This window comes from Tachypleus tridentatus, chromosome 12 (genome assembly GCF_004210375.1).
Source record: "Tachypleus tridentatus isolate NWPU-2018 chromosome 12, ASM421037v1, whole genome shotgun sequence".
Lineage (NCBI taxonomy): Eukaryota > Metazoa > Arthropoda > Merostomata > Xiphosura > Limulidae > Tachypleus > Tachypleus tridentatus.
The window spans coordinates 84,923,835-84,951,273 of NC_134836.1; the positions used below are offsets into that span (position 1 = coordinate 84,923,835).

Genomic DNA, 27,439 nt, shown 5'->3' on the forward strand with positions numbered 1-27,439 from the left:
CTTTCACTTGGACAGTATGTGAGAGTTTATATCTTTATTGATGCCATTTTCAAATATATTACTACAAAACTGAAGTTCTCAAACCATTTTCCCATGAAGGATAGCACTTTTAATATAGATATATAAAAACATTACAGTTTGTATCAGTAAAACTTTTGAACATTTTGGACTCTGTAAATTGAATCATTTTGATGCAGTGAGTTACATATGACTAGAGGGTGCAACTGGAACACATGCAGTATTTCCCACAAAAAAATACATTTTTATAAAACATTCACTTCTTACAGTTGTTTAGGATCAGGTAAGAATACTATGATTAGTAATTACTGATACAAATAACCACCACCTGGACAGCATTTCTGATAGTTAGGTTAAATGGCAGTCAGACAATTTGACTGAATTGTGAGAGTAATACAGAATATATTGGAATAATGGTTCATGAGTATGCATTAACCTTTTTGTGACGAACTCAGTATAAAAGACACAAGCTCATCTACACATTTGCACGTGTTAAGTATTTGCACTATAACTTTAGATACAGCATGTGTATCTTCACAAAATTGGGTAGCCTTTTAGCAAAGATTACACTTTTTTTGTACAGAAAAAATCAGGTTTTTAATGCAGTATTTTTACTAATGACTTGTTTGTGAAAAATAGGCTGTTTCAGAACTAGTCTCAGTGCAATGTGATTTCATGTTATGATTAAGAAAACTATTCTTTGTTCCCAAAATCTCAAGTATTATTTGCATAATCTCTATAACCTTCAAAATACATTTCAAATATTTGTTTTCAGTAAGACTATTTTCTATATTCTAACTATGTGATGTCTGTCACTTGACTAACCTTATAACCATTATAAAAAAAATTAGGAAATAAATATAAATTATGATTTTTTTCATGCTAGGATGACTATGTATTAAAAAATAAAATTACAAATGTTATTCTGAGTAGCTTAAGTCTCATAATGCTATATATTTATTATTTTTTATTATATTGAATTTCCAGTTATGCCTAGGTAATGTTACATAACTTGCATTGATGCAGTACACATGCAGTCATGCTACATATCCAGTAATATAAAACTGACCTTTAGTGTTTCCTGTCTTGGCTGTGTTTTAATGGATTAATATTTTGTAATATATGGATCCAGGACAGTATCTTACCTTTGTGATCAATGACTCTTGTTTTAAAACAAACTAACTTTTGATGTTGCATTCCTATTCATAAATAGTTTTTCAAAAATTTGGTATTTTGTTGAAGCATGTGTATCTTCACAAAATTGGGTAACCTTTTAGTAAAGATTACTTTTTTTTACAGAAAAAATCAGGTTTTTAATGCAGTATTTTACTTTGTGAACAGTTGTATCTATAAAACTTGAATGAGTAATGAAGTGATGCCAACCACTGAAATTTCTTTAATTTTTTATCAACATTAAAGAAATTTTTTAATAGTATTTCAGTTGTGGGAAATTGCTCTAAGTTTTTCTTTATGTGAGTTGAATCATCAATTGTTTTTGTTTTGTGTTCATACAAAATTGTTTTTTTTCTTATAAGTATGTGTTTTCTATTTCCCAATCATTTTTTGAAAATTTTTACTCTCTTGTATTTGACTGAAAATGTGTTTGACCATTGTTTTATTGAAATAGAACCATTTTTTTTCTAATGAAGTGCCAATTTTTTTGCAAAAATGTGCAATTTCTCATGTTGAAATATACAAGCTATAATTACCACATTACCTGCCTAATTAGATTTTCACTTGGAAACAAACACTCTTTTGAAGTAATTTTCCTGACATAATTAAGTCCTCACTTTCAAACAAATAAACCTACAATTTCAAACAAACTTTCAAGATATCTTCAAAAAAAGTAATAAAAAATATATTAAAAAGTAGACTATTTTAAAAAAATATTTGGGTAAGACATCCTCTTTTTTGAAAACCATGTGAAACATTGTTTGTGTCTTGTAGTATATAGTCATTTCAATTATTATACATTACATATGTATATAGATTATTACTATTATGACTCTTTAAAATCTGTATTTTGATGTGTTCTTTTGATATTGACTTTTAAATTAAGAAATTAACCTATATGTTATTAAAGTTTGAATTATCTACAATTTGTTTCCAAAGCTACTGACTTAAATTCACAAAATAGTAGTTCAATGACATTTAAATGCGAGTCAAAAAGCACTATGACGTGGTCTTTAACCTATGAATCATCATGAAAGAGTTAATTAACTTGTAGTGACATAGAAACAAGATTACTGCTCTATTTAATGGCAATACAAAATACTAGTGTATTGTGCAACTTATTTTTTTTACTGTTGTCTGTAGTGATGTACATATAGCTGGGTGATATAATAAATTATTCAGTTACCTATGAGGAAGGATTGTCAATTAGTGTTACATAAATAAATTTGCAGGAAAAAGGTGCTAATTATAAAATTACAGTGATGTTAGATAGTAGTACATAAAACTTGTGTATTTTACTTGTTTGCAACAATGTAAGAAGACAGTAAATATTCAATGAATATTATTCATATTTGCATATTGCAGTTTGTGTAACAGGGATAATTGCAACTGGTATTTTTAGCATTTTGGAAGGAAAAAAATTAAAATTTTAGTTTATAAAGAACATATGTCATAAGAATATCATTTGTCTAAATAAGGCCTGGCATGGCCAGGTGGTTAAGGCACTTGACTCGTTAGTTGAGGGTTGTAGGTTTGAAACCCCATCACACCAAACATGTTCACCCTTTCAGCCATGGGGAAGTTATAATGTGATGGTCGATCCCACTATTTGTTGGTAAAAGAGTAGTCCAAACATTGGTGGTGAGTGGTGATGACTTAGCTGCCTTTCCTCTAGCCTTCACTGCAAATTAGGGATGGCTAGCACAGATTGCCCTCATGTAGCTTTGTGCAAAATTCAAAACAAACCAAACCTTATGACATAATCTGTGCTTGGTATGAACTGACTTAATTAAAGTACAATCTCTAGATGTGAATGAACAGTGGTTTTAGTTTACATCCTCTTATTGCTTAAATAGACTGTCACATCAGATTTTTCTAATTAAGATTAATCCCAACACATCAATCATTATCTTAATTTACATATTCTTAAATAAACAGCATTACTAAAACTTCGGTTTAAGAATATTATTCTGAAAAGTGAAATAGACAAAGGTAATATGCTACAGGAAAGAACAAGCTGTATAAAGTCAGTAAGGTTTTAATTATGGGTCATTCACACGAAGTGGACACTTACTACTCAAAACACAATTTGTTGAAAACAGTTGCTGTAATAAACCCAGCTGATTTAAAATAGATGTATTATATTCTTAAATAATGTATTATCAAAATTTAAAGTTCATTTAATTTCTATTACTGTTAGTACTTATGGTTTAATATTGGATACAGGGTTTTTATACGTTTTAAATGTATATTTAATATAATACATACTTAATAATTTTAAAACTCGCAATGTATGTTTTTTTAGGACCACGTGATGCTACATGATCAGTTGTATATGAGTAACCAATAAAAACTATGCTTGTGTTTAGCATTTCATTGTGAAACACTGTTTTCGATATCATAAATATATTTGATTTTTTTTTTCCAGATCCTTAAGAGATGCAAATAACAGTGGTAATTTGCTAAGCAATTCACATAACAGTTGTTACAATGTCCTGTATGGTTCTGATGAAACTCTTGAAGAAGAACAGTTGGTCTGCCTCCTGGAGAAAACCTCTTCACTTCAAGAAAGTCCTTGTTTTACCTCCAGCATTTTTACCCAAAGGTCAATTAGTTCTGATGAAAGCTTGGAGCCAGAGAGTAAAACATCTTTTCAGTGCAAGTCTTTGTCTCGAGATGATGTACTAATGCCTCTTAATTTAGAAGTACTAGAAAGAGAGGATTCTGTTGGAATCCCCGATCTAGGCCATGTTGAACGGCAGCTTAAGATGTCTCAATCTCTCTATCGACTCTGTTGGACCAGTAACGAGAAAGTCACCAGTGAGGACTTGCTTCAATTTTCAAACAGTGAAACCACAATATTTTCACCAAAGGAAGGTTGCTCAAATGAGTTGATAGATGCTTTCAGTATTGATTCACATTCCCCGATATCTGTTCCTAATAAAAACACATCTACATCTCTACTGAATATGAGTGACAGAAATACTGATAACTGTGCCAAAGATATGAAACCTGAAGGGTGGAGCAACCAAAGAAAACTTTCTACTGGTGCAATGCTAATAAACTTAGAAGATACAAATTTTCTTGCCTCTGAAAAAATAAAAATTTCTGAACAAACATCTGCTACATCTCCTTTGTTGGATGAACATTCCAAAATTTATAGTCCAGGTGATGACAACTTTGGAATCCCTTTTTCAGCCTCTAGAAGCTCAGGATATCAGTCAGTTACTGAATATGAGTGGAATTGCATTAAAGACTTTCATCAAGATTTTGCAAGTATTTTAAATCCAGTGAGTCTTGATCAACTGTTAAATTATAAGAAGGAAATTGAAATGAAAGATCTTAATCCAACTGAAGTAGACAGTTTAACCAAACTCCACAGTCATAATTCTCTAAAAAATAATAACACAAAACAGGTAGAAAACATTTTAGAAAGTTCCCAGAAAAACAGTTGTATGAATATTAAGCAAACAGCAACTGTAATACCATCTGTTATTCAAAGAGAAACTTTGTCTGATAGTGTAGTGAGACAAAGTAAAAATTGGAAAATTTTCAGACCAAACCCTCTTAGAAGTCCATCCAAGATAAAAAAAGATCAACATGAATGGGAACTTTGTATGTATGTGATTGGAGGTCAAGAACAAGGAATATCGAGCCTTTGTAGACAACCTATCACTGTTTGGAAACTTTACATTTAAATTTTTATGCAATTAGTTGAATTTATTGCAGCAGTTTTATTTTGATAAAATATACGGTAAATTTATGTAAACCAAATTATTTTATGAAAATATGAAATAGTTACATATTTATTTGCACACAAAGTAATATGTATATAGAATACAGTATATCTCAGTTCTCACTCTTAAAATGTGCTGTGCATATATGTGTGTAAAAGGATTTTATTTGGGTTGGTTTTACTTGTATAAAATCCTTTTTTTTTACAAAATTATTGGAACATATGAACAAGATTGTACTTTTCATGGTTTTTATGTATTCATTTCAAACTAATTCAGTGTGTAAAATCAATGCAAAGAAATGCCAAAATTATAACTTACCAGTTGCCTATCACAGATATTTAATGTTGTTCCAAAACTAACCTCTTCCCACCCAAAGCTGTCTTGATTTTTGACTGTTTCCTAAGCATTTCTAAAATGTTTGACTGACAGCATACCAGTCTTTTATACTCCATCAGTTTGTGCTATTTCAGAACATGTGCTGATTATGTGATTACTTTCCACCAATTATATTGCACCATCTACACTGGTGTAGCTAGTTCTAGAACCATATAACTATTTTGATAAAATTAGAAGTTTGGTTTCCGTCAGTGGACACATCAGATAGCCTGATGTGGTTAGTATATTAAAACACTCATGACAGTTCCATGGGTTCCACAGATTTTATCTGAAGTTTTTGCTTTCAATTCTACTCCCCCTCTCTATCCACTCCCCAGTCCTCTTCCAGTCATCCTGCCTAGTCTGTTCAAGACTTACTACATAAAGTATCTGTTCAGTTTGTAGGTTCCACTCAACTGAGGATTTACTCCTGGGTAATTGTTGCCCCTTGAAAGATGAGAGCTTAGAGACCTGTCCTGGATTGAATTCTTATCTGGAGCTACTTTGCTACACCTCTCACTTCAGGGTTTGTTTTTCTGCAGGACTCTGGATAAAAGAAATTGTCATGATGGATGCCTGTCTTCATATTTCAACTGCTCCAAAGTCATATAATTTTCTTTGATTCATCCATGATGATTTTGTCTTTCAGTTCCCAGTTCTGTCATTTGATCCTTCTTTGGCTCTTTGTAGTTTGTTGAGTGGTACACTTTTTTGTCCATCATTTTCACTTATTTGGTCTCTGTACTCTCCTTTTCATGGACAACTGAGTCTTGTTTGCTTCTTCCCTTGCCTAGTTGGACAATAACATCTGCTTCCGTGATGACAGGAAAACTCACTTGTAAAGAAAATTATATATGTAAAAACGGCTGGTATGGGTAGAGAAAGCACTATGTTCACTTCTCTACATAGTGCTTTCTCTTCCCATACCAGCCATTTTTACATATATAATAACATCTGATTATTTCTTTGAAAAACTAATCAGGTAAGGTTTTCTTATCCATTTGGAGAAGTTCCTTCTTAACCCCACTCAATATTTTATTCCATTGGGTAGTTTTCTTCAATTCCAGTCTTCATCAGAGCCCAACCATTTCAACTTTGGCTTGGGGATGTGGAGTGGGCAGTCCCAATATCCCTACCCTCTCGTTTTCTTACTCTGTAAGGGTTTTCTCTCTTTTGGGGATGTGGACTTCCTTGGAAACTCTCATTTGTTTGGGTTGAGCATATATACATTCCCTTCAATGGATACTTTTTAACCAGTAATTCTGAGAAAGATGGTACAAGGAACACATAGCAATAGATTCAAATGCAGAATTGGACAGGGCATGAAGGACAAAATTAAAATTCAACATTGCAAAACAAAGAAACATGGAAAATGGGCAAGATGAAAAGAAAAAGAAGAAAATAACAGGGGGAAGATAAAAATTTTCAAAATGGCAGAACCAGGAGGTGATCAACAGGGTAGCCGTATAATTAGAAACAGTTGACATGAACAAAACTTGAACAAACAACCTGGTGAAGAACTGGGAAAGATGAGGTACTGAAGAATATAAAGGACAGAAGCCATGGTGAATAGACTAAGATCTGAAGGTAGATCACTACCTCTGGTACACAGACAAGGAGGAAGGTTGAATAGAATGGGAAAGATGCTACACAAGGGGGAGTCCCTGAGCTGAGACAAGATACCAGACAAAAGCTATGTGTGAAGATGGGGTTTAGTGACAATGGAATGAACTATGTCCAATCATAGTTGTTGGAAGAGATACTGGGACAGAGATAAGTGCAAGAAATGATGCTCCAGTAAAAGCAGAAGGAAATACATCCAAGCTGCCAATATGAAGCAATAAGATGAAAAATGACTCTGTACAGGAGGTTTATTGCAAGGTAGGTAGTTCAAAATATGATGAACTGCCAAAAGTTCAGAGATATTGAAAATGGAGAGTAACCTCTTCAAAGGATCATCAACTGGAAATTTCTTGGTTTTCAAAAAAGTCCTCACAACCCACCAAAGAAGCAATGGGAAGCAGATTAAATTCCATACAAGGCAGAGGAATAGGAATCCCCACTGTTAATCCACCAAGTAAGGTCAGCCTCAAGCACAGGAGGAGGTATTGAAATGATCCAAGTAAATGTCTAGGGAAAGAAGGCATGATAAGGATAAAGGATAATATAAGAGGAATGGGAAGGGATGCATGAAACATCCACAGTATGATTACTGGAATGATGATGACTACAAGCAAGAAAGAGGACTTGTGAGAAAGATGGTACAAGGAACACATCAGGCCTTCTTTCCCTAGACATTTGCTTCCTGGGTAGATGGTTTGGCCTTCTCTCCTACTTTCCACATGTACACATGTTCAGTTTTGGATAAAATTGCTTGTCCAGTTTGTTCCCTGAGATGTTACATGGCTCATACTGCTTCCTTTCATGTTATCATCTCTATCTATTTGTTCCATGTATTCCTTCTGTGTCACATGGTCTACCCTCTACTGCACTCAATGGTTGGGTTTGTCAACTCATACAACTGTTGTATTCTGACTTGTTCATGGAAGTTTGCCAACTGCACAGTGCTTCTTTACATCCTGTTTGTCATCTAACTATGTCTAGCTGCTAACCTTCACTGGCCCTTGGAAGAAGTCATTCAGACTAGTATGTGAACTACTCCCAATACCCAGTACATTCATTGGACATTACCTGCACAACCTAGCTGTGTCTTCCTTGGACAAGTATTATCTTCTTCCTGGGACAATTCTACACATGTCTGTATCAACATATTACTTTTTTTATATATTATGAGGATTGTTCTAGAATAGTAGAGGGCGCTAGCTGCACTAGTACAAATAGCACAGTATAATTGGTGGAGGGTAGTTATATGATCAGGATATGTTCTGTAATGGCTTGAAACTGGTTGGGTCTAACAGACTGGTGCAATGCTGATGGAAACTTTTAATAATGCTGAGAGGGCAGTCCAGGATTGAGATAGCTTTGGGTGAGAGGAGTTAAGTATCTATTGGAAACACATTTTCAGTGTAAGAAAATGTTAACTTATGATAATTGATTCTAAGCTACATACACAGTCTGTAAGTTGTTTACTTTTATGTAAGCTTGAGATTTCCTTAACTTCCTTCTTAGATAGAGAAACACTATAATGGTAAATGTATTCTATATTTTGCCCCAGCCATGCAGGTTCACTAGTTTAAGGTATTATTGAGCTGGGCAAACCTATTGACAATGGCATAAAAAAAATAGTATACAATATTTTTTTAAAAATTCACTGATAGTAGAAACTTCATTTACACATTTGTATTTTTAAGTCTCAAGTTTCAAGCTTTATATTTAAGACTTTGAAGATGTACAGTAAATATAGCCAAAGAAACCTGATAAACATCAATAATATTATCAAACTACATTTTATAGTCACTATATAAACATATATTTTATTCAGATTGTATTTGCTGCAGATGTTTGCTATCATTCCATAATTTTAATAGTTTCCCTCAATGGTGTTATCTTTTGGAAAAGATAGAATATTGTGTCAAGTACAAAACATACATCCCAAAATGTTTTTTTTTAATAAAAGTAAATGATTTCTGTGAAGATACTTGTATATATATCCTTTATATATATATATATACATATATTAAAAGTTTAACAATATTTAGTATGTCTTTTTTTATAATTAAATATACATATGGATAATGTGGTAACACTGACATTTTCTGAAATAATTTCTATGATATTCATTCAACTTATTGAATGCAATTCTCTTTTTATTCTCACTGATTAACCTGCTGTGGTTTGGCATCTTAAGTTGAAATACTTGAATCTCAGAAAAAAGGAGTATTGTGTTTATGTGGTATAGATAATGATAACTAAAGATTATTTTACTTGTATGTATATGCCATATATTTACAGAACATCTGTGTTAGTATATCTGTTTTTCATTTGATTTTTTTTTTAATACTTAACACTATACAATGTGTTATAGGGTTGGTGTTTTCATGTTGACGTAGATGTGTATATGTGTGAAAATATATACACGTATATGTGTACACACACATATTTATATTGCATATGTATGAATTTTTATTCAAAAAACATTTTAATTATAAATCAGTGCTGCTAAACTGCATAAACTTTAATTTTTCTTCAGATTCCCTAACAAATATTTGGCCATATAATAGCTCCTACTCTTTTAATAAAAAAAAACGTATATAAGTGTGTTATCTTTCATTTTAACTGTTTATATTTTATTTTTAGGATTACTAAAAGCAGTTAACTCTATTTCTTTCCACTATGCTAAATGACTGTGCATGTTTAAATAAAGAATTTGTAAGAATATCATTAACAGTTGTTTCTAGAATAACGAGCCTTTAGTTTTTTCCTTTCTAAGTTAAGTTTTTTTACTCTCACTTCATTTAACAAATAATATTGTCTCTCATACTTAATGTTGGAACTTCAAGTAAATATTGGTCATTTATGTTAGATTTATGTATTTACTTATTGAATTTCATGTGGTTCTTAACTCTGCAGTAGATTAATTCTTAGAAACTTCTTTAAATTTGAACATTTGTGCCTGTTAGAATTTTTCTTTATTATTCCAAGGCCAAAGTAATACCTTTCAGTGCATTTGCCAAATTATTATACAGATCCAAGTTGCTTCTATCTCAAGCAACTTGAATGAAATATTCTTCAGTTTCTGTACCAATATAAATATTTTCCAAATAGTCTTTGACTTAGTAATTAATAACAACTATATTAATACCAAATCCTTTTTTTTTTTCCAAAGTATTTTCATACAAGAGAATCATGACTGTTAAGCAGCATTGTAATCAAGCACTGCTATACAATGTTACCCAAGTGCCATCTAATCAAATGTCATGGAAATATTTATATTTAGATACAGTTTATTGCAATTTAAGGATTTAAAAGCCTAAGCAAAAATTTCACATTTCTATATTTAATTGTAATAAACCAAGTGATAATTTTAGTAATGTGTTTTCTAACACAATAAAATTAAAGAATTGAAGTTTTTGATGCAATGGCAATTGAAATGGTTATAATATTGATATGAAACATTATTGAGTTGTCACGTAATAATCATGACGACAATCATGGTTGTGCTTTCTTTTAAGTTATTGACTTCTGATGTTTGTATAGCAACTCCAGTAGAACAGAAGCTTTGAATGTTCAAAAGTAAATGCAATGTACATTGTTTTATTACTCAGTTGGCTGAAGTGCCTTGTGATAGTCACAATAAGTAATATTTTAAATTTATTATTTATAAATAACAATAATATATCTATACATTTTATTGAACTTCTTGTTTGTGTAAACCTGTGCACTAATCTTTTTGTTTCTTATTATATAAAAAAAATTAAACTGAAAATGGTAAGCTGGAAACTTCTGAAATAGATCCAGTAACCCGTGTTCTTAACAGGTGAATTAATGTGTATGATAGGGACCATGGAAGTATGGATAACACTTGTTTATAAGAATTTCCTTACAACAATATGATTATATATATGCCCTTTGGTTGAATGTATGATTAAGTTGTTAAGATTATGCACCAGACTCTAATGTTGTTTGTGTACTGTCCTTTGAAGATTCCAGATATACACACATTTAGTCATAGACTAAAAACATCATTTTTCAGTTGAACAGATGTTTCTGTCATTTGGATACACAGGTAATTTAAAGACAACCCATCTTTCTCATAGGGCTGTTTTTAAAATCAAATCTGTATTGTTGTTTTTTCAATACCTAGTATGATCTGTTTTCACCGATTTATTTAAAATATTCCATTAAAAATTGAAAGTTGTTAATGAATTGTATTTTCTTTTAAGTATTAATGAATTAATGTTATTTATATGTCATCACTAAGTTAAGTACTTTAGCAGTAAGTTGTTAGAATCTTGCAGAACATATATTTTTTTAAACTTTCTGGATAACATGTAAATAGAAATGTGTGTTTACATCTATATCAGATGACAAGAATTTCAGGGTCAAAATGTACTGAAACATTTACCACATAAATTGTAATTTTTTAGGAAGAGTTTGCCACTTAGTAACTATTTGATCATTGACCGGATGCAGTATGAATTAATGTCTGTTTTAGTATTTATTTTCACAGTATTCCATTATAAGTATCACTGTTACTCAACACCAATAACTTTCACTTTAAATTTAAAAGTTGCATCAAAGAAGAAAAATGTGCTGTTTAATTGTTTCTGCTAATGAACTCGACAAACACATAAAGATTTGTTTATTACATCAGAGTATATATGTGTGATTATTATGCTTGGTATTTGTTAGAAACATTAGTGCAGGAAGTATGGTGCAAAACTTTTTACAGAAACAGTTATGTTTTTCTTCTCATAGAATTTAACATATGTTATTCTTTCTGGTTTGAAATGTAAGTGATGAGCAGTTGTTTAGAAACTTTGCTATTAAGGTAAAAGTTTCTTGAATAACTTATTAATAATTTGTTTCAAATTGTATATATGGATATGTACAGAACAACCTGAAACATTTTTATAAAGCAAAGAGCATGTACTGAAATCTCAGTGACCAGGGTGAATTAATAGTGATATACAAGATTGTTATTTCACACATTGTGAACATGGATTTGAATTTCTCAACACTTTTAAACTAGTCTTTTTTTTTTGTTTTTAGTGAAAAATTACTGTATGCTTTGTTAGAAAGTTACTGCAAAATTGAAAAATGTGGTTGAAGTTTAAGTTGACATTACTTCACATGTTAGTTCAGAGGTAAATGAAAGTTGTATGAATTTTTCCATAAATTTATAGCATCAAAAATAATTGAAACTATTAAGGTAAGTTAAGAAACTAACTTATCAGAATTCTTATGCCTTTATTGGTTGTGCATTAATAGATAATGAATTGAGGATTGTATTTTCTATTACTCTAAATCCTTGAAAATTTTTGAGTAAAACTAAATGTGATTTTGCATTAATAATGTAATTGAGGTGGAGGAACAAAGTATTTTATGAGTGCAACTATATCATTTATTTTATAGTATAGGCTTGAAAGTAAAGTTTTATTTTATAATACAATAACACAAAATGAATATTATGATACAAAGTACTTCAAACGTTGGTATAATTACACCAAAACTCTGTTGTTCAAGTGGTTTGCCTCATCCTTCTTGTGGCACAGTAATAAATTTGAGGGCTTAGAGTTAAAATTTTGGGGTCAATCCAATAGGTAGGCACAGCTTTGTTCTAAACAACAAACAAGCTTCAAGTAGTTTAATGTGAAACATGTTTCCTGATTACCCTGTTTTTTGATTGTGATAGAAGAAAAAGGTTATAGGACAGGGTTTGTTTTTTGAACAAGTAAAAAATGCACTGCAGTTTACACTTCATTTAGTTCTTCTGCTTTGAATGCTTTTACTATGTAATTTCGTGATGTGAGAAGTATTATCTGTCAACATGAAATAGCTTCATGCAGTTGTGTTTCAGCTTTCTAGTTTTATATTGTTCATAAAACTTTGCCTGTTGTAGTGTTAGACTGGTGAATAAAACAAACATACCTACTCCTGTACGTATCTGAATTTTGATTCTGTCTTGAAAAACTTAAGTCTATTTTATATACAAATATATTGACTTGTGTGTATATGAAAAAAATAATAGTTTGTTCAGATAATGCAGCAAAGACAAATGTCTTTAAAATCCTTTTGAAATAATTAAAATACTATTTATTTTAATTGCTAATTAAATTCTGTGTGAACTTTATAAAAACATTATTTCCTGTTTCAATATAAATATTATGTTTCCTTGCATGTGACATCAGGCCTCATGGTAGTTTTCTTTTATCATGTGGTATCTCTCACATAAGTTCATCATCATAATCAGCAGTGCACAGAAATTAGGCCCATTACAACAGGAGGTTCTAAGCATTTCAGATATATTTCTCTCTGAGTTGCAACAATTCGTTTACAGAGAAGGACACAGTACACAAATTCACACAACTGTAAAGTGTTCAATAATAAAAATCTACAATGTATTAAGTATTAAACAGTATGCTGCAATACAACATGGTAAATCAATGGATAATAAAGTAAATGATGTATGTAAAAAGTGTATGTTCAGAAATGCTACATATCTCTGCACCACAAAGAGCTGTTAACTTGTATGCAACATGGGATTTCCTGCACATGCCACAATCTTTCATACTCTCACTCTTATATGTATCTATATTTTTCACCAGGCTATAAGTGGTTGGCGTGACCTCTATGCATGGTAACCCAATTGAGCACTATCATATGATTACATACTTATCTGAGTTTTCATTCTGTCATGAAAAACATACAAGTCTCTTTTATATACAAATATATTGACTGCCTATGTTCAGATTTGTTTAATCCTATGGTTTCTGATTTTATAATCGACTTGATTGACTGCCTCTATTTCTTTAAATCAGAAAGCTTTCAGTTTCTCTGGGCACAAATTTACAGTTGAAGTTGATGTTGGGTGTGACTACCACACATTAAGCCTGTAAGGCATGTCACTTGACCAGTTAGTTGATGTTATGGTTCATGCCCATAACTATGCATTAAGACCCCTACCTGCCACCCCATTACCATATACACTTAGCTGTATCAATCTTGCAATGTAATCTGGACTTTTAATGTTTAAAGTCAAGTCTATGGTTGGTTGGTTGAGTATTTGTTGGTGCAAAGAAACTAGACTATCTGCACCAGTTCAAGGGGCAGTTTTTGCTTTGAACTTTGACATGATCTGATACAGTGTTCCAGTTTAGTTCTGGTATTTGAGTGCATTATCATGGATTATGAATTGACCTTCAAGCACCACAATTACTATAAGATCCCCAATAGTCAAAGACTAAAAAATGTTGCAAGCTGGATTATTTTTTACTGTTAGCAAGCCCATGGAGAAAGACTCATTACTTACTCACCAAACTAGTGAATAAGGTGATAGTGATGTCCAATAGTGTTACTGAAGACCCTTGTGCTGAAATGTTCCCAGCATTGGATCAGTTACATTGCTACTGTCCCATCTGAAGCAAACAAGCCTATAAGTTTCTCAATAGCTGGAGTCTACACCTCTGTTGACACTACTTGAGGAGGACAAGATATAGGAGCCATAAAACCCAGTAATATGCTTTATTGTATGGTGCAGCACCACCACAAGGAGGAGATGACATATGGACTCACATCTTCAATAGGTCTAGTACTTCCTTAAACTCAAGAAGAGCTTTCTAGTTTTGTATAATCTCAAGTAGCATTCAAGTCTTAGAAAGATACTCATCAAGGGCTAGGACAATGGTAGTACAGATGAGCCAGATGGCTTATGCAGCAGTTCTTGCTATCAGTAAGGAAGCCTCAACATGGACATCAAAAACTAGGTGACCACAAACGATGTACACTGAGTGAGGCACCCTCGGTGAGAAGATCTCAGGAACTCCATACAAAGCTACCTAAGGTGATCATAAACTGGTCCACATGAAAGCAAATTGCAATACTTGGGTATTACTGTCAGGAAATTGAAGCCAAGTGTATGGAGGCCTAGTAAGTATAGTAAAGCTGTGACTTATTTCTGAGGTGAGTGTATATTTTGTGTATTTGTGTGTGTGTTTATATATACGATAGTGGACAAAAAAACAAAACAAGTGACCCCCTTGAAAATGATGTTAATTTTTTATGTTTTTAGAAAGCACTTGGCAAGATCTTTATAAATATGATCTCAAATCATAATTTGAAAACTGTCTGTTGTATATATCTGAATTGTTCATGATTTTAATTACATTTTATCCTAAATAGTGTGCACCTACTGTGGTTTCTTATGTTTCCCTATTCCAATAAGCCTACCGTGGACCACTTTCATCATTTATTTTTGGTTCTCTTATACTTCTCGCTTTCATGCATGTAAGCATGTATGAAAGACCATAGAGCAAAAGTTAATTTTCAGTAATTGTATATATAATGTGTATGTATGTGTGAGTTAATGGATTGTTATTTTATGTTTTGCAATTATATATGTATTTTTTCTTTTCTGAGTAAATGAGAGCATGTGTTGGCCACATTTACTTTAAAATGTGAGTTTTCTTACTTTTTGTTATGGTTAACAGTGAAAATTGTGTTGATTTAACATTGGAGTTGTCTTTGATGTTTGTGGTTGTGTTTAATTTTTTCCTTTTGAGTTCACAAATTTAAATGGCTAACTCTCTTAAAGGATAGTTGTTTTATATACATATATGTGTATGTATATATATAAAGAAGGGTTGTTTTACTTCAGAATGTGTTTTATTATTTTATTCTTCTGTCACTGCTGCTTATATTACATTACCACCTTTTGCAAGAGGAGTTGTTATTGATGATTCAATGTTAAAAATTCAGTTTCAATATGTGGTTTATCTTTCTTCAGGGTTGTTTTGTATATGAATTATTATTCTTTCTTTTTAATTCTTAGTTTGTTCTTAAACTTAAATGTATCTCTGCATTTTTCTTGTCCTTACCTTTTTATTTAGTTTTATTTTTGTGATTGTGTGTGTATATGTAAATTGTGTTGCATTTTGTTGTTAAAAATATGTTCATGCACTGTTAATTAAAGACTGTTTTATATTGTGTAAATATTATGACATGTGCTTTATTTATATATTTAATTAACAACTGGAAATCACTAAGGAGTTTTTTTTACTTCAATATTAGTTTGCATTTTTTCTTTTCTTATTTATGATTAAAGTTGTAAATTAATAGGCAGTTTTACCTTATTGAAAAATGTAATATTGTATCAGTGTTGTATCAAGATTGAATAAATTAAAGAAAGTATTTTACCTTCATGTCAGTGCGTACAATAACAAAACATGGCAGCAATTTCAGTATAAGATCCCCTGAGGTGAAACCTCAAGGGTATTACTGGAGGTGCTCAGAAACCTTAGCTTCTTGCCCCTCTCATGATGTTGGTTTGGGCTGTACTTTAATTTTTGTGGTTTAAGTTTATTTAAAATGATTGTTTCGCCATGGCAGATTTGAAGGTGTCTTAAGCAGTTAGGAGAAGTCCAGAGAGCCTTGAATAGAGGAGATCCAGGCTGGACAAACCCAATGGCCCCTGTAGTACAAAGGGTCCTTTAGGCAACAGGTATCTATAAATCTGAATCAAGATAATTTTGCTGTGGAGGTGGGGGGATAAACGATACTGCTCCAAGAAAACCCATTTTCATGTCCAGGCACCAAATAAATTCTAAACACAAAAAAAGTCAGTGGTTGAGAAAACGAAGGTTAGTTTCTCAAAAGGTAGTGGCGTTCGGGCTGTTGTAATCTCAGAATGCAGGACCCACAACAAAGGCCTGCAAATTTAAATTTCACAAAAGTTTTGGTGTTAATAACAGATTTTTCATAATTCAGTTGCACAAATTTAAAAAATAATATTCACGTTTTACAAATCGGGAAGGAAAAATTGCTTTGATCAAATTATTTCATATACCACAATGAACATTTTTTTTATTATTATGTTTGTTAACAAAAATAGAAAATGAAAAAAATGGAAGAACTTTGATGTCAAACAAATATGCATCCTCGTTCATCCTGATACTTTTTGTGAAATATACTTCTTTTAGTCTCAAAACTACGTGTTGTGGTCTTTCTTTTATATATTGTGTTTGGAGCAGTAATCATCATCCTTATGCTCCCTTTCCTCAATGTCGACTTCTAATCAAAGGGTCGCGGGTTAGAATCTCCTTCACACCAAACATGCTTGCACTTTCAGCTGTGGGGATGTTATAATGTTGCAGTCAATCCCACTGTTCGTTGGTAAAAGAGTAGCTCAAGAGTTGGCGGTGGGTGGTGATGACTAGCTGTCTTCCCTCTAGTCTTACACTGCTAAATTAGGGACGGCTAGCGCAGATAGCCCTCGAGTAGCTTTGCACGAAATTCAAAAACAAACAAACCATTAAAACAATTAGATGCACTTGTTGGATTTAAATACTTGGTCATTGAGCTTTAACTACTATTTGACTTATTTCAAGCGTTGTATTCTTTTTGTTTCCAGTGTTATCTAAAATCTGTGAAACTGGATCGAAAATTCTGAAATGGCTTTTGGATTTTTTGTAAACGATCAAATGCTTACAGCCACGTAGGTTTGATAGTACTTCCAGGATATGTCAGTATTCCTTCATAACATATACTCTGCCATGTATTATTATAGAATTCATCAGTTATGTTGAAAATCGTGATTGATTAAATGATTAGGATAATTGCTGAAGCACTACTGACAGTTTTTCAGAGAGTTGAGTGGTAGTAGAAGCAAATAAATCTACTGCATACTTTTCGTGGGAATTTTTGGTAGTTCCCATTTAAAGCACACATAGATGGTCATCACCGGAGATAGTCAGGGTATTTTATTCGGGGCCATGGCCGTGAAAATATTTTTCTCAGGGTATTTCCACACACGCACACATAGCAAAATTATTAGCCTTTAAATGTTGGATCCTGTGATCCCTGCCCTGAAAAGGCACATGTAACATAAAATTAGAATATATAGCACAAAGTTAAAACTAATGTTTTAGTTAATAGTTTTAATCTAAAGTTATGTTCTAGTTTATCACTTCACTAAAGTTCAATACTTCTTAATTTTAAAATTCTTAATCCTGTAGCTTGCTACCTTACCAAAGCCTTGGTCTTCATACCTACCAAAGGGACCACCCAGCCAACACACCAGCTGCTATCGTTGATTAGCCAAGTCATCTTTCTTCCAGTTGTCCCGTTTAAACGGTTTGTTCCGAACACTGCTTAATGTTACGTTAATTTAGAGAGCCTGCAACACTCACCTTACCAATTGATAATCAAATATATCAATGTAAAACTTTCCACAATTGATTCGGTATGTATCATACCTGCCATGTGGCATCAATATTCATTCCCATTAGAACCAAACCTTGATTTTGCAAGTGAGGTTGATGAGAAACAAAAGTTTTTGAGCGCCCATGGTTCTCTCTCGAGCCCCGAAAGGGCTTGTGAGACATAAAATCAAAACTACTTTCAAGATGCTTCCTATACAGACAGGATAAACAGAAGCTGGCTTAACGACCTATCTTTGGGCCGGTCCCTATTATATATCGCCCTTGAAGATAAACAATATAACCATTTAACATCAATATTAATATCATAATACGAAACTAAACCATTTAAAAGTGATAAATGAGCATCATACATAAAAACCCATTAAGAATGACACTAGTTCATTTTATCAAGCCCCCCAGTGTCTGCAGATTTACAAACACTAGAAACCCGGGGTGAGTAAAGCATTGTGTAGCTTTGTGTTTAATAACTTCAAACAAACACTTGAATAATTCAGTTCAATCCAAAAATATCAAGCAAAACTTTGTTACCTAAACACAGTGAGTCATCCATTATTCCTATCTCTCAATGAAAATCCACTACATGATAAATATTTTAGTGTGAAATTCTCACCAGTATTAACAAATATATGCTGTATCTTTCAAGATGTTATGCAGCTCTGTAATTTCAGTTTGCTTCACATGTCGAAGGTTTAAAATTTCAATCATATTATTTATTTTTAGCTATATCTTGCTTAACAATTGTAGAATGTGCGTAATTGATTATTTATTCATGTCATGCTCCACTTCTGAATGACTTTGTATTATATCCATGTATAAGTGTGCAACAACACACATGTACATGCATTTTGTGATACACATTAACTATGTCATAGTAGTTGCAATATTATAAGTGTCTGCCATGTATGTTCCGATAAATTTAATTCAGTCTTTTATTATAATGATATGAATAACCATGGGAAGAATTTGTATAAAATTCCTCCAGCCATGATTAATTTTTGTTCTCATAATACAGTGTATATCAATCCACTCATTACAATTGACATCACAGAAAAGAAATACAGGAAAATTCCTTTGGAACTATGATTCATATCCATGCTGATTATATACCTAATTCTAAGGTCCAGCATAGCCAGGTGGATAAGGCGCTAGATCCGCAATCTGAGGGTCGCGGGTTCGAATCCCCTTGCACCATAACATGCTCGCCCTTTCAGCCGTGAAGGCATTATAATGAGATGGTCAATCCCACTATGCGTTGGTAAAAGAGTAGCTCAATAGTTGGCGGTCAGTGGTGATGATTAGCTCCCTTCCCTCTAGTCTTACACTGCTAAATTAGGAATGGCTAGAGCATATAGCCCTCGTGTAGCTTCGCACGAAATTTAAAAAACAAACCTAACTTCACCAGTGCATTTGTGAAAATTGTACATTCTTGTCTGTACTGAATATTTGTTGTTAGCAAGTTTTTCATTACCTTTTTTTTTTTAATTCCACTACTACTCAGTTTTACATTGTGAACAATTCTTACAAGATATTACACAAATGTTTTACCCTAGGTGCTTGCTTGGTAGCTTTAAAAGTTAAATAACATAATTATTTTCAGCCGAATTTAGAACTCCTAGTGATAGGCCTTTGTCATACAAACTGTTGTTGTTTTAGGCATGATATCTATTAGCATCAGATATCATAACTATGTAGCAATTGAGGAACCATTACCCAACAGTATAAAGGTAGCTTTGAATGAAACTCTGCTTGATAGCTCAGAAAGCAGTGGTTACAATACCCTGTAACTTCCATTAACCTTATCCATAATGGTAGGATGACATTGTACACTACTGTTTGGTTTTCTCACTTAAAATGCTTCACCTAACTGCCTGAAATCTGATAAAATATTTTTATGTTTTCATTAATTGGCTCTAAAGACAAATTTCAGGCCAGCCCTAGATGTGGAATGCAGTGCCAGAAGCTCTGTAGTATCACTAAAATTAAATAAAACCCCATCTCCTGCTATAATTCCTTTTGAGCTTTGGAACTGAGTAATAACAAAATTAGGAAATAAGTCAATTGACAAGTTGACAGGCCAAGATAGCCAGAAGAGTGTCAAGTTGAAGTTTAAAAGGAAAAGTTAGGTATCAAGATGCTGAGTCAGAAGAATTCTAATTGGTGTCAGAAAAACTTGATCGAAAGCTTAAACTTAACAAGATGTGTTCACTGAGGTCATCATAGCCATGACGATTACTCGCATGTAACTTGTAATTCAGCTGCTTTTCCTCCACTACCATCTGGTTCTTAGGTCAACAGAGCCCATGTCTAGTAGGAAGTAAATAGGAGAGAGACTGCAGTGTGTATACTTACACAGGTGATTATACTAGTCTGAGCGCCGTTAAGTCACTGATTTATTCACCTCGACTAGAAATTCAATAACACCAACATATTGGGTTTACTCTCTTCCTCGAGAAGAATTTAAGCAAAGAGCAAAGTTTCTAAATCTCACATGAATTTATTACACTCCACCTCAAGAACTCCTGCAAAATCCCCCTTTTCATACTCTATAACTGGTTTTATGCTGTTACAATCCTTATAATTTTTTTTAGAAAACCAGGTTTTTTGAGTAACTGTCAATCTGCACGATCAAATATATTTCATCACAATCAAAGAAAACAATGAATACACCAACTTTGTTGTACTGTTTATGAATTTCACTGTCTTCAGATAGTTTCGTCTTACATTTCAGCTTGACAACTGAAATGCTGCTGGCCAACATTTGCAAAACTAAGGTCAAACTGTGATTCCTGTAAGTGTGAAAAGTTTCTTTTGGTACTCGTATCTATTTCTAGAAAATCCAGTACCAACCAAATGTTTCAGAATTATATATTTGCATTAGCATAAGTGAAAACAACAACATTGTTTCTTCAAATAATTCCTTACACGCCAGTTCCCACAGTTAATAATTCCTTCTATCGTTAGCCTCCAGTGGTATATCTGCAGACTTAAAACTGCTAGAAACTAGGTTTTGATACTCGTTGTGAGCAGAGGACAGATAGCCCTTTTTGTAACTTTGTGCTTAATACACACGCACAACGTCTACTATTAAAATCTAATAGTATACACACTCAAGTCTTTGCTCACTATGATTGATTCACTTTTTGCTGAATATACATATGACACGCATAGTATGCATACAATCACAAATGCATATTTACATACATGTAAGACTTAATCTACACGTCATCACATATGTAAGTTACTTTTGATACACTGCATCAAAAATGTGCACCATTACCCCAGCAACCTACACAGGCTACTTCGACAAACTAAGAGACTGCAATTATGGTTCACTAACCTACTTCAATCTGCAAATGATACAATTTCACAGATCTCATTAAATAAACTTGCTAATGAAACTTACCCCAACTAGACTATTTAGGCAAAATGTAATGTAACAGTAATATTATCCACTCTGTTTCTGCCTTGTATATCAATACATTCTTTTGTCAGCATTTGATAAGTACATCAAGTCTCGATAAATTGATATTTACTATTCCAAGTAACTGGTAGCCATGGACTAATGAAAATCTGTATTAACACTTGTTGGCGCAGATAGCCCTCGTGTAGCTTTGCGCGAAATTCATGTTCAGTCATAACACTTGTTGTGCAACTGCTCATGAAATTAAAGAGAGACAAAACTAAGGAAACAAAAATTGAAAAAGAATTCAGTTTGTGTTTCATAGTAAAAACAATTCTTTCACTCTTCACGATGGAGTCTCACATAGTTAAGTAAACAAGCAAGTCCTATCCAAAAGAAACCCACTAGTAGTTTCGAAGAACCTCTACTACTCTGATAATGGCTGTGATCTTCACCAGAAAATCACCAAGGCATTTCGAAAACAGAATCACAACATCCTGTCAGTGGTCGATTTCTCAACTAAAAAGTATTGTACTTGGGTACAATTGTGTAGTAATAATACGATGCATTTGTGCTTTACATCATTGTCAAACAATTTAGAAAGCAAGAAAAACCATGTCCTCTAGTCAATAATCTTTTAACTCTACAATTTTCCTAACTAGTACATATTTGTTTTTGTTTGTTTGTTTCTTGAATTTTCGCGCAAAACTACACGAGGGCTATCTGCGCTAGCCGTCTCTACTTTAGCAGTGTAAGACTAGAAGGAAGGCAGCTAGTCATCACCACCCAACGCCAAATTTTGGGCTACTCTTTTACCAACGAATAATGGGATTGACCGCACATTATAACGCCACTACGGCTGAAAGGCCGAGCATGTTTGTCGTGACGTGGATTCGAACCCGCGACCCTCAGATGACGAGTCGAACGCCTGAACAGACCTGGTCATGCCGAGCCATAACTAGTACATGAATGGTAATTATACTGTGCAATAAATTTATGGGATTTTACATCACCTTTCACGCTTTCCACATGACGTCAGTTGATGTAACCAATCTTGAAACCGCAAAGTAACCACCAGTTTCCATACTATAAAGTTTAATATGTTTTGTGTATTTTCATGACATTCCGTGAACTTTCAGTAAAATTACAATTCTTTTGTTCATATAAAGTCATTTTTTAAATATTTTGCTACAGATTTGTTCTTGAGTAAATGGTATCATAATAAACTCTTCTTCCATCTGAATAATTTCCCATTGCTGACCTCTTAGTATACCATACCGGCTACCCAAGAATAACATTATCTCATGCCTTCTTACTTTTGAATATTCCTGTAAATTTAAAACAAACATAATACAATATAAAATATTATTATAACTGAAAACAAATTTAAAAGAAACTAAAGATAGATTCGAGGTTCATTATTCGTTTTATAAACTTTGAAATAGAATACTTCGTATTTCACCATGAAAAGTTTCACTGGTCATTACATGGATACAAATAAAGGGTATTAAAGGAAATTTTGAGAACAGATAATAACAACATTCCTTAAGCACAAATTTCGCGAGTGCTTGAGGACTAAACAGTTCTTCATATAAATGTCAAATGTACGAAGAAAATAAAGAGGGGTGACACGACGTTACTTATGTAATCCTGATAGGGCTAAAGGTGTAATATCACTTTGAATATGTACAAGATAAATAAACATTAATAATGTTATTATTCACCCCCTACTATCACACTAGATACATTATTGGTCTTGGAGTATAAGGTCTAAATTTATTTTTATTTTATTTTTTTTACTTGGGTCCAACCTTTCTATTTGTATTATATTAATGTTCAATATCGTACCATTAAACCTAAATATTTAGATAGAGAAGACTGAAGATGCAGTTTTCATTTACACTGTTACCCACAGATAAAGATGGAATTTTCGTAAACTCATTAGGCTCGTGAAATGTTACACAGAGTATTAATTCATGTTTATAAGCACAAGGAAGAAAACAAGAGTAATGACATAACATATTTTTGTTTTGTTTTCAAAGCTAAACCACGGTCCTAGAGCAATGCAGTGGAGCGCCGTTAAGCCGCGGTATTTGGGGGGTCAACCTGCTTAACCGCGGCTTAAACCTTTGTGACTGAAAAGCCGAAGTCGCTAACAGCTCCGCCGAGGAACCTCATCCGGGCCATTGCGTGATCATTATATCGGATTATCGAATTAAAAATAATACTTTAATTATTGATCACTTTTTTCACGGATTTACCGCGGATTAACTTTAATGTATGGAAAGGTGTGATTCGGTAACAATGGCGGCCTCCATAAAGCTGACATAGAGAGCGGATAAGGTAGATTAACGGTCGATTTCTATTGTAATATATTTTATTTATTTCCCAAATTAAAGCACATCCTTTTTAAATATCCCCTTGAAGTTATAAAGCCAGGATTAAATTCGTAAGCCGCGTTTTTACACGTTCTTAAATTAGCGGTGAGCCGCGATAATCCTCGCTCACTAGACTTGCTACAGCGGCTTAAGCGATTTCACGGTTTACTGGTCCGCGGCTTAATGGCGCTCCACTGTATCACTCAATATTTACATTACCCAAGTCACTGATCATTACAAATAAGCGTAACTAAGGGAGAGAACCGTCAATACATAATAATTCGTACAAATACGTGTATCAACAAATGAGGCAGACAGAAATACAGGGTTAACTTCGGAAAATATTCTATAAAATTGCGTAGAATGTAACCTTTACTTGAGCAAGAGGATTAGTATATGTTTATGACGATTGTACATCCAGTTTACCGAGAAGACATATCTATATGAAAATTTCTAAAACAAATTTGAATATATCTAACATCTGTTTTAATTACGGAAAGATAAAATCTTATCGCCAGAAAGGACTGCATGAACTCCTTTCCCACAACTCTCTTTAAATCCAGGGAAAGTAACAGAAAATATCGTTGTTATATGTATATTTTCATAAGTTCTTTTTCTTCCTTCCCTCCTAAATGCTTATCATTGCTGTGCAGCATAACTATATTAATTCATTGATTTGTAAATAGTAGAAATCAAAAATAAAACAGAAAAATTTATTAAAGTTACACTCAATAGCATATTATATTCAAAAGTAAAAGCGGTCGTAGTTGACAAAAACACACAATTAAATAAATATAGTTAAACATGACTGGATGTTGTAGGTCAGAATGTTTGGAATGTGATTCATGGTGCACATGATTCACGGCTCGTTGCCGCAAAAAGAAAAACAAAAGCAACCCCACTATACAGTTGGAGACCATGAATACTGTATTGAGAACGATAGTTAAATTTCACTATTTAGTTATGTAAGAATACTTCCGGTAATGCGTAGATAGCATCTTGTGTAACTTTCGCAAAAATTTTGAAAAAAACATGTATATGGCTTGTTTACGTGACATTGTTTTATAAATTACACATTCGCTTGCATAATAAGGCATTATATACCATAATAGCCATGAGATCTCCAATTAGAGTAAGTTTCTGTTGCAAGTGATTGTTGATCAATAGAATTAATCAAATTTTGGAAAAATCTGTTTCGGTTTTGTAATACCAATCACCGCATAAGTGGTTGATTATACGTGTAAAATTTATGTGTACGATTAATGAGAACAACATTTATCGAATTTACAGAAGTATTTTATTATTCGCATGAGCCTTATTTGTTGACTACTCGTGAGGGCTTATAACGATAGAAATCGAGTTTCTATATTCGGGTTGAACCCAGCACAGATATCCTATTGTTTAACATTTAAATGCCATGAATCCGCTTATCTATTGATGTTTCTCGTCATAGTAAAATTACGTTTTATTTCTCTACATTTTTGAATTCATGGTCATAAACCGGAATCATAACTTTGAAATCATAGCTTAGGCAGGCTTACCATGTTTTCCGCGGAAATAATTTTTGTGGTGCTGTAATCATTTTCGGGAATAGCGTTTTACTTTGGTATATACAAGTCTAGGCTGTACTGGGAAAACGAACAAAACTACTACCTCGAGCAATGTACTGGGCATGCGCAATAGTATAATCATGTAAAATGAACCAATAGTAGCTAAAGAAGACGGTACGTGAAGATATAGATGGGTAAGTTTTGTTACAGTGTAAAGTGAAGTATTGTCAGAGTGTATTAGCAAAGGTTAAAAATATTACTTTTTTTTTTTTTTTTTTACAGTGCTGTGCAGAACTGGGTAAGTTTATAATAGGAACATTAAACATATTGTTTGTTGTGTGTATATACAAGTATCATTTTATCTTAAATATTACAAATGCAGTATTACTGTACTACTGCTAGTAAGTTGAAGCGAAAGAAAGTTGAGAACTTATAATAACAGTACTCAGTCACTAGTTAGGGCTAACAGTACTGAGCTCTTCCAAATGCCATTTTATCCTCAAGAAATTGATGAATTTGTTGCCTGAAACGTTTTCACATTTGTCAATAAATATATTTTAATTTGGCGAATGTTTCACCTTATATATGTAAAAACAACTGGTTTGGGTTAAGAAAATTTTGTTCCTCTACATAGAAAATTTTCATAACCCAAACCAGCCGTTTTTACATATATACGATTCTGTACAAGTGGGTTTTCTCGTCATCACTGATTAGTATTTCACCTTATTTGTTTCGTTCTTTCGAAGCAATGCTAATGTGACTTAATTTACTGCGTTCGGTTACTAAGCCTAATGAGCAGTATTAAGCTATAAAACAGTTTTATTTGTAAAGTAGTGATACTGATATATTGCGTGTAGACTTGAGTATTCATTGAAACAAGAAAACCTGATAAATAATAATATCAAAGCATATTATTAGTTTATTTTAACATGTAAACGAAATTGTAGCAATAACTTGATTTGAGTTTGAAAGTGTCAGTAAGTTTCTGACTTGGCTTACTGTTAATGTTACTATTTTGGTAGCCAAGTCTAACTCAAACACGCACCTGCACCCACACTTGAGTATGGCTGCCATGACCATTGGACTTTGACTTGTCCTGTCTGTAATCTGTTTTGTCTCAGAACACCACTATTTTTAGTATTAGAAACTAACTTTACTCTTGTAATGTGCTACTACTGATTACAAATTGTATGAGTTTTATAACAAATTTCACATTTCCTGTTCTATAAAGTTGTTAGTTAATACTGTATATGTATAAATATGTTGTTTTTATATTTGGCTGTATATTTAAGTAATATATTTCAACAGAAAAAGTAGAGAAAAAATTTGTTCACAATGTCCCTGAGCTTGTGATATGAAACTCGTAATAACCGCTTTATTCTGATATAGAAAAAATAGAGAAAACTTCCACTCACAATATCCTTAAGTTTGTGACATGAAACCCATGATAATCACCTTATTCTACTGTTGAAAAAAGAGAAAATTTCTGTCTTGAGGTTTGCAACATTAAATCCATAATAATCACTTTATCCTGCTAGAGAAAAGCAAAGAAATTTATGTTCTTATGTTTGTGACATAGTGTGTGAAAATCACCTCACTCTGCTAACCACAGTCTTAATTTGTTGCTGTGCTTATGACTTGAGGGATTAGCTGTTGTTTATACTTAAACTTGGATCTCTCTTTTTTTTTTTCTGTATTTGCACAACCTTAAAAGAAAGCAATTGTTTGATATCAAGAACTTATTAGCTGTATAAGGGGAGTATAAACTAGGAAAAGCATAACTATGATGTACTTTAGAAATTACCCCCCTCCCTGAAAAGGGGGAGAGCATGCATCCATGAGAAAAATTAGTAAATAAAGATAATTCAAAATATTTCAATTTCAATAAGTAGTGCAACTACACTAAAAGCAATATGGTCAGATTATAAATATCCAACTGTAAAAAATTTTTGAACAAAGTGGTGGTGGT

General features: G+C 32.8%; 2 protein-coding genes and 1 long non-coding RNA gene across 18 annotated transcripts in view; 2 read left to right on the forward strand and 1 right to left on the reverse strand.

Annotated features, from left to right (window-relative positions):
• Window positions 1-16,112, forward strand: part of LOC143233864 (uncharacterized) — an 85,673-nt gene extending 69,561 nt beyond the window's left edge. For all 11 annotated transcript variants that reach the window (XM_076470676.1, XM_076470674.1, XM_076470675.1 and 8 more), the window contains one exon: window positions 3,620-16,112. In XM_076470676.1, the coding sequence (XP_076326791.1) occupies window positions 3,620-4,889 (1,270 nt within the window). In that variant the 3' untranslated portion in view covers window positions 4,890-16,112. The remainder of the gene's footprint in view (window positions 1-3,619) is intronic.
• LOC143233867 (uncharacterized) lies at window positions 15,287-25,584 on the reverse strand. Its single transcript, XR_013018364.1, has 3 exons — window positions 25,462-25,584; window positions 22,556-22,870; window positions 15,287-17,785 (listed from the first exon to the last, which is right to left on the reverse strand). It is a non-coding gene; the product is annotated as an uncharacterized LOC143233867 (long non-coding RNA).
• Window positions 25,147-27,439, forward strand: part of LOC143233865 (rho GTPase-activating protein 12-like) — a 74,990-nt gene continuing 72,697 nt past the window's right edge. For 3 of the 6 annotated variants that reach the window (XM_076470686.1, XM_076470682.1, XM_076470687.1), the window contains exon 1: window positions 25,657-25,768. The gene's annotated coding sequence lies outside the window, so the exon portion shown is untranslated. Of the gene's footprint in view, window positions 25,769-27,439 lie in introns of all 6 variants that reach the window. The other 3 variants (XM_076470685.1, XM_076470683.1, XM_076470684.1) reach the window with 3 other exon arrangements.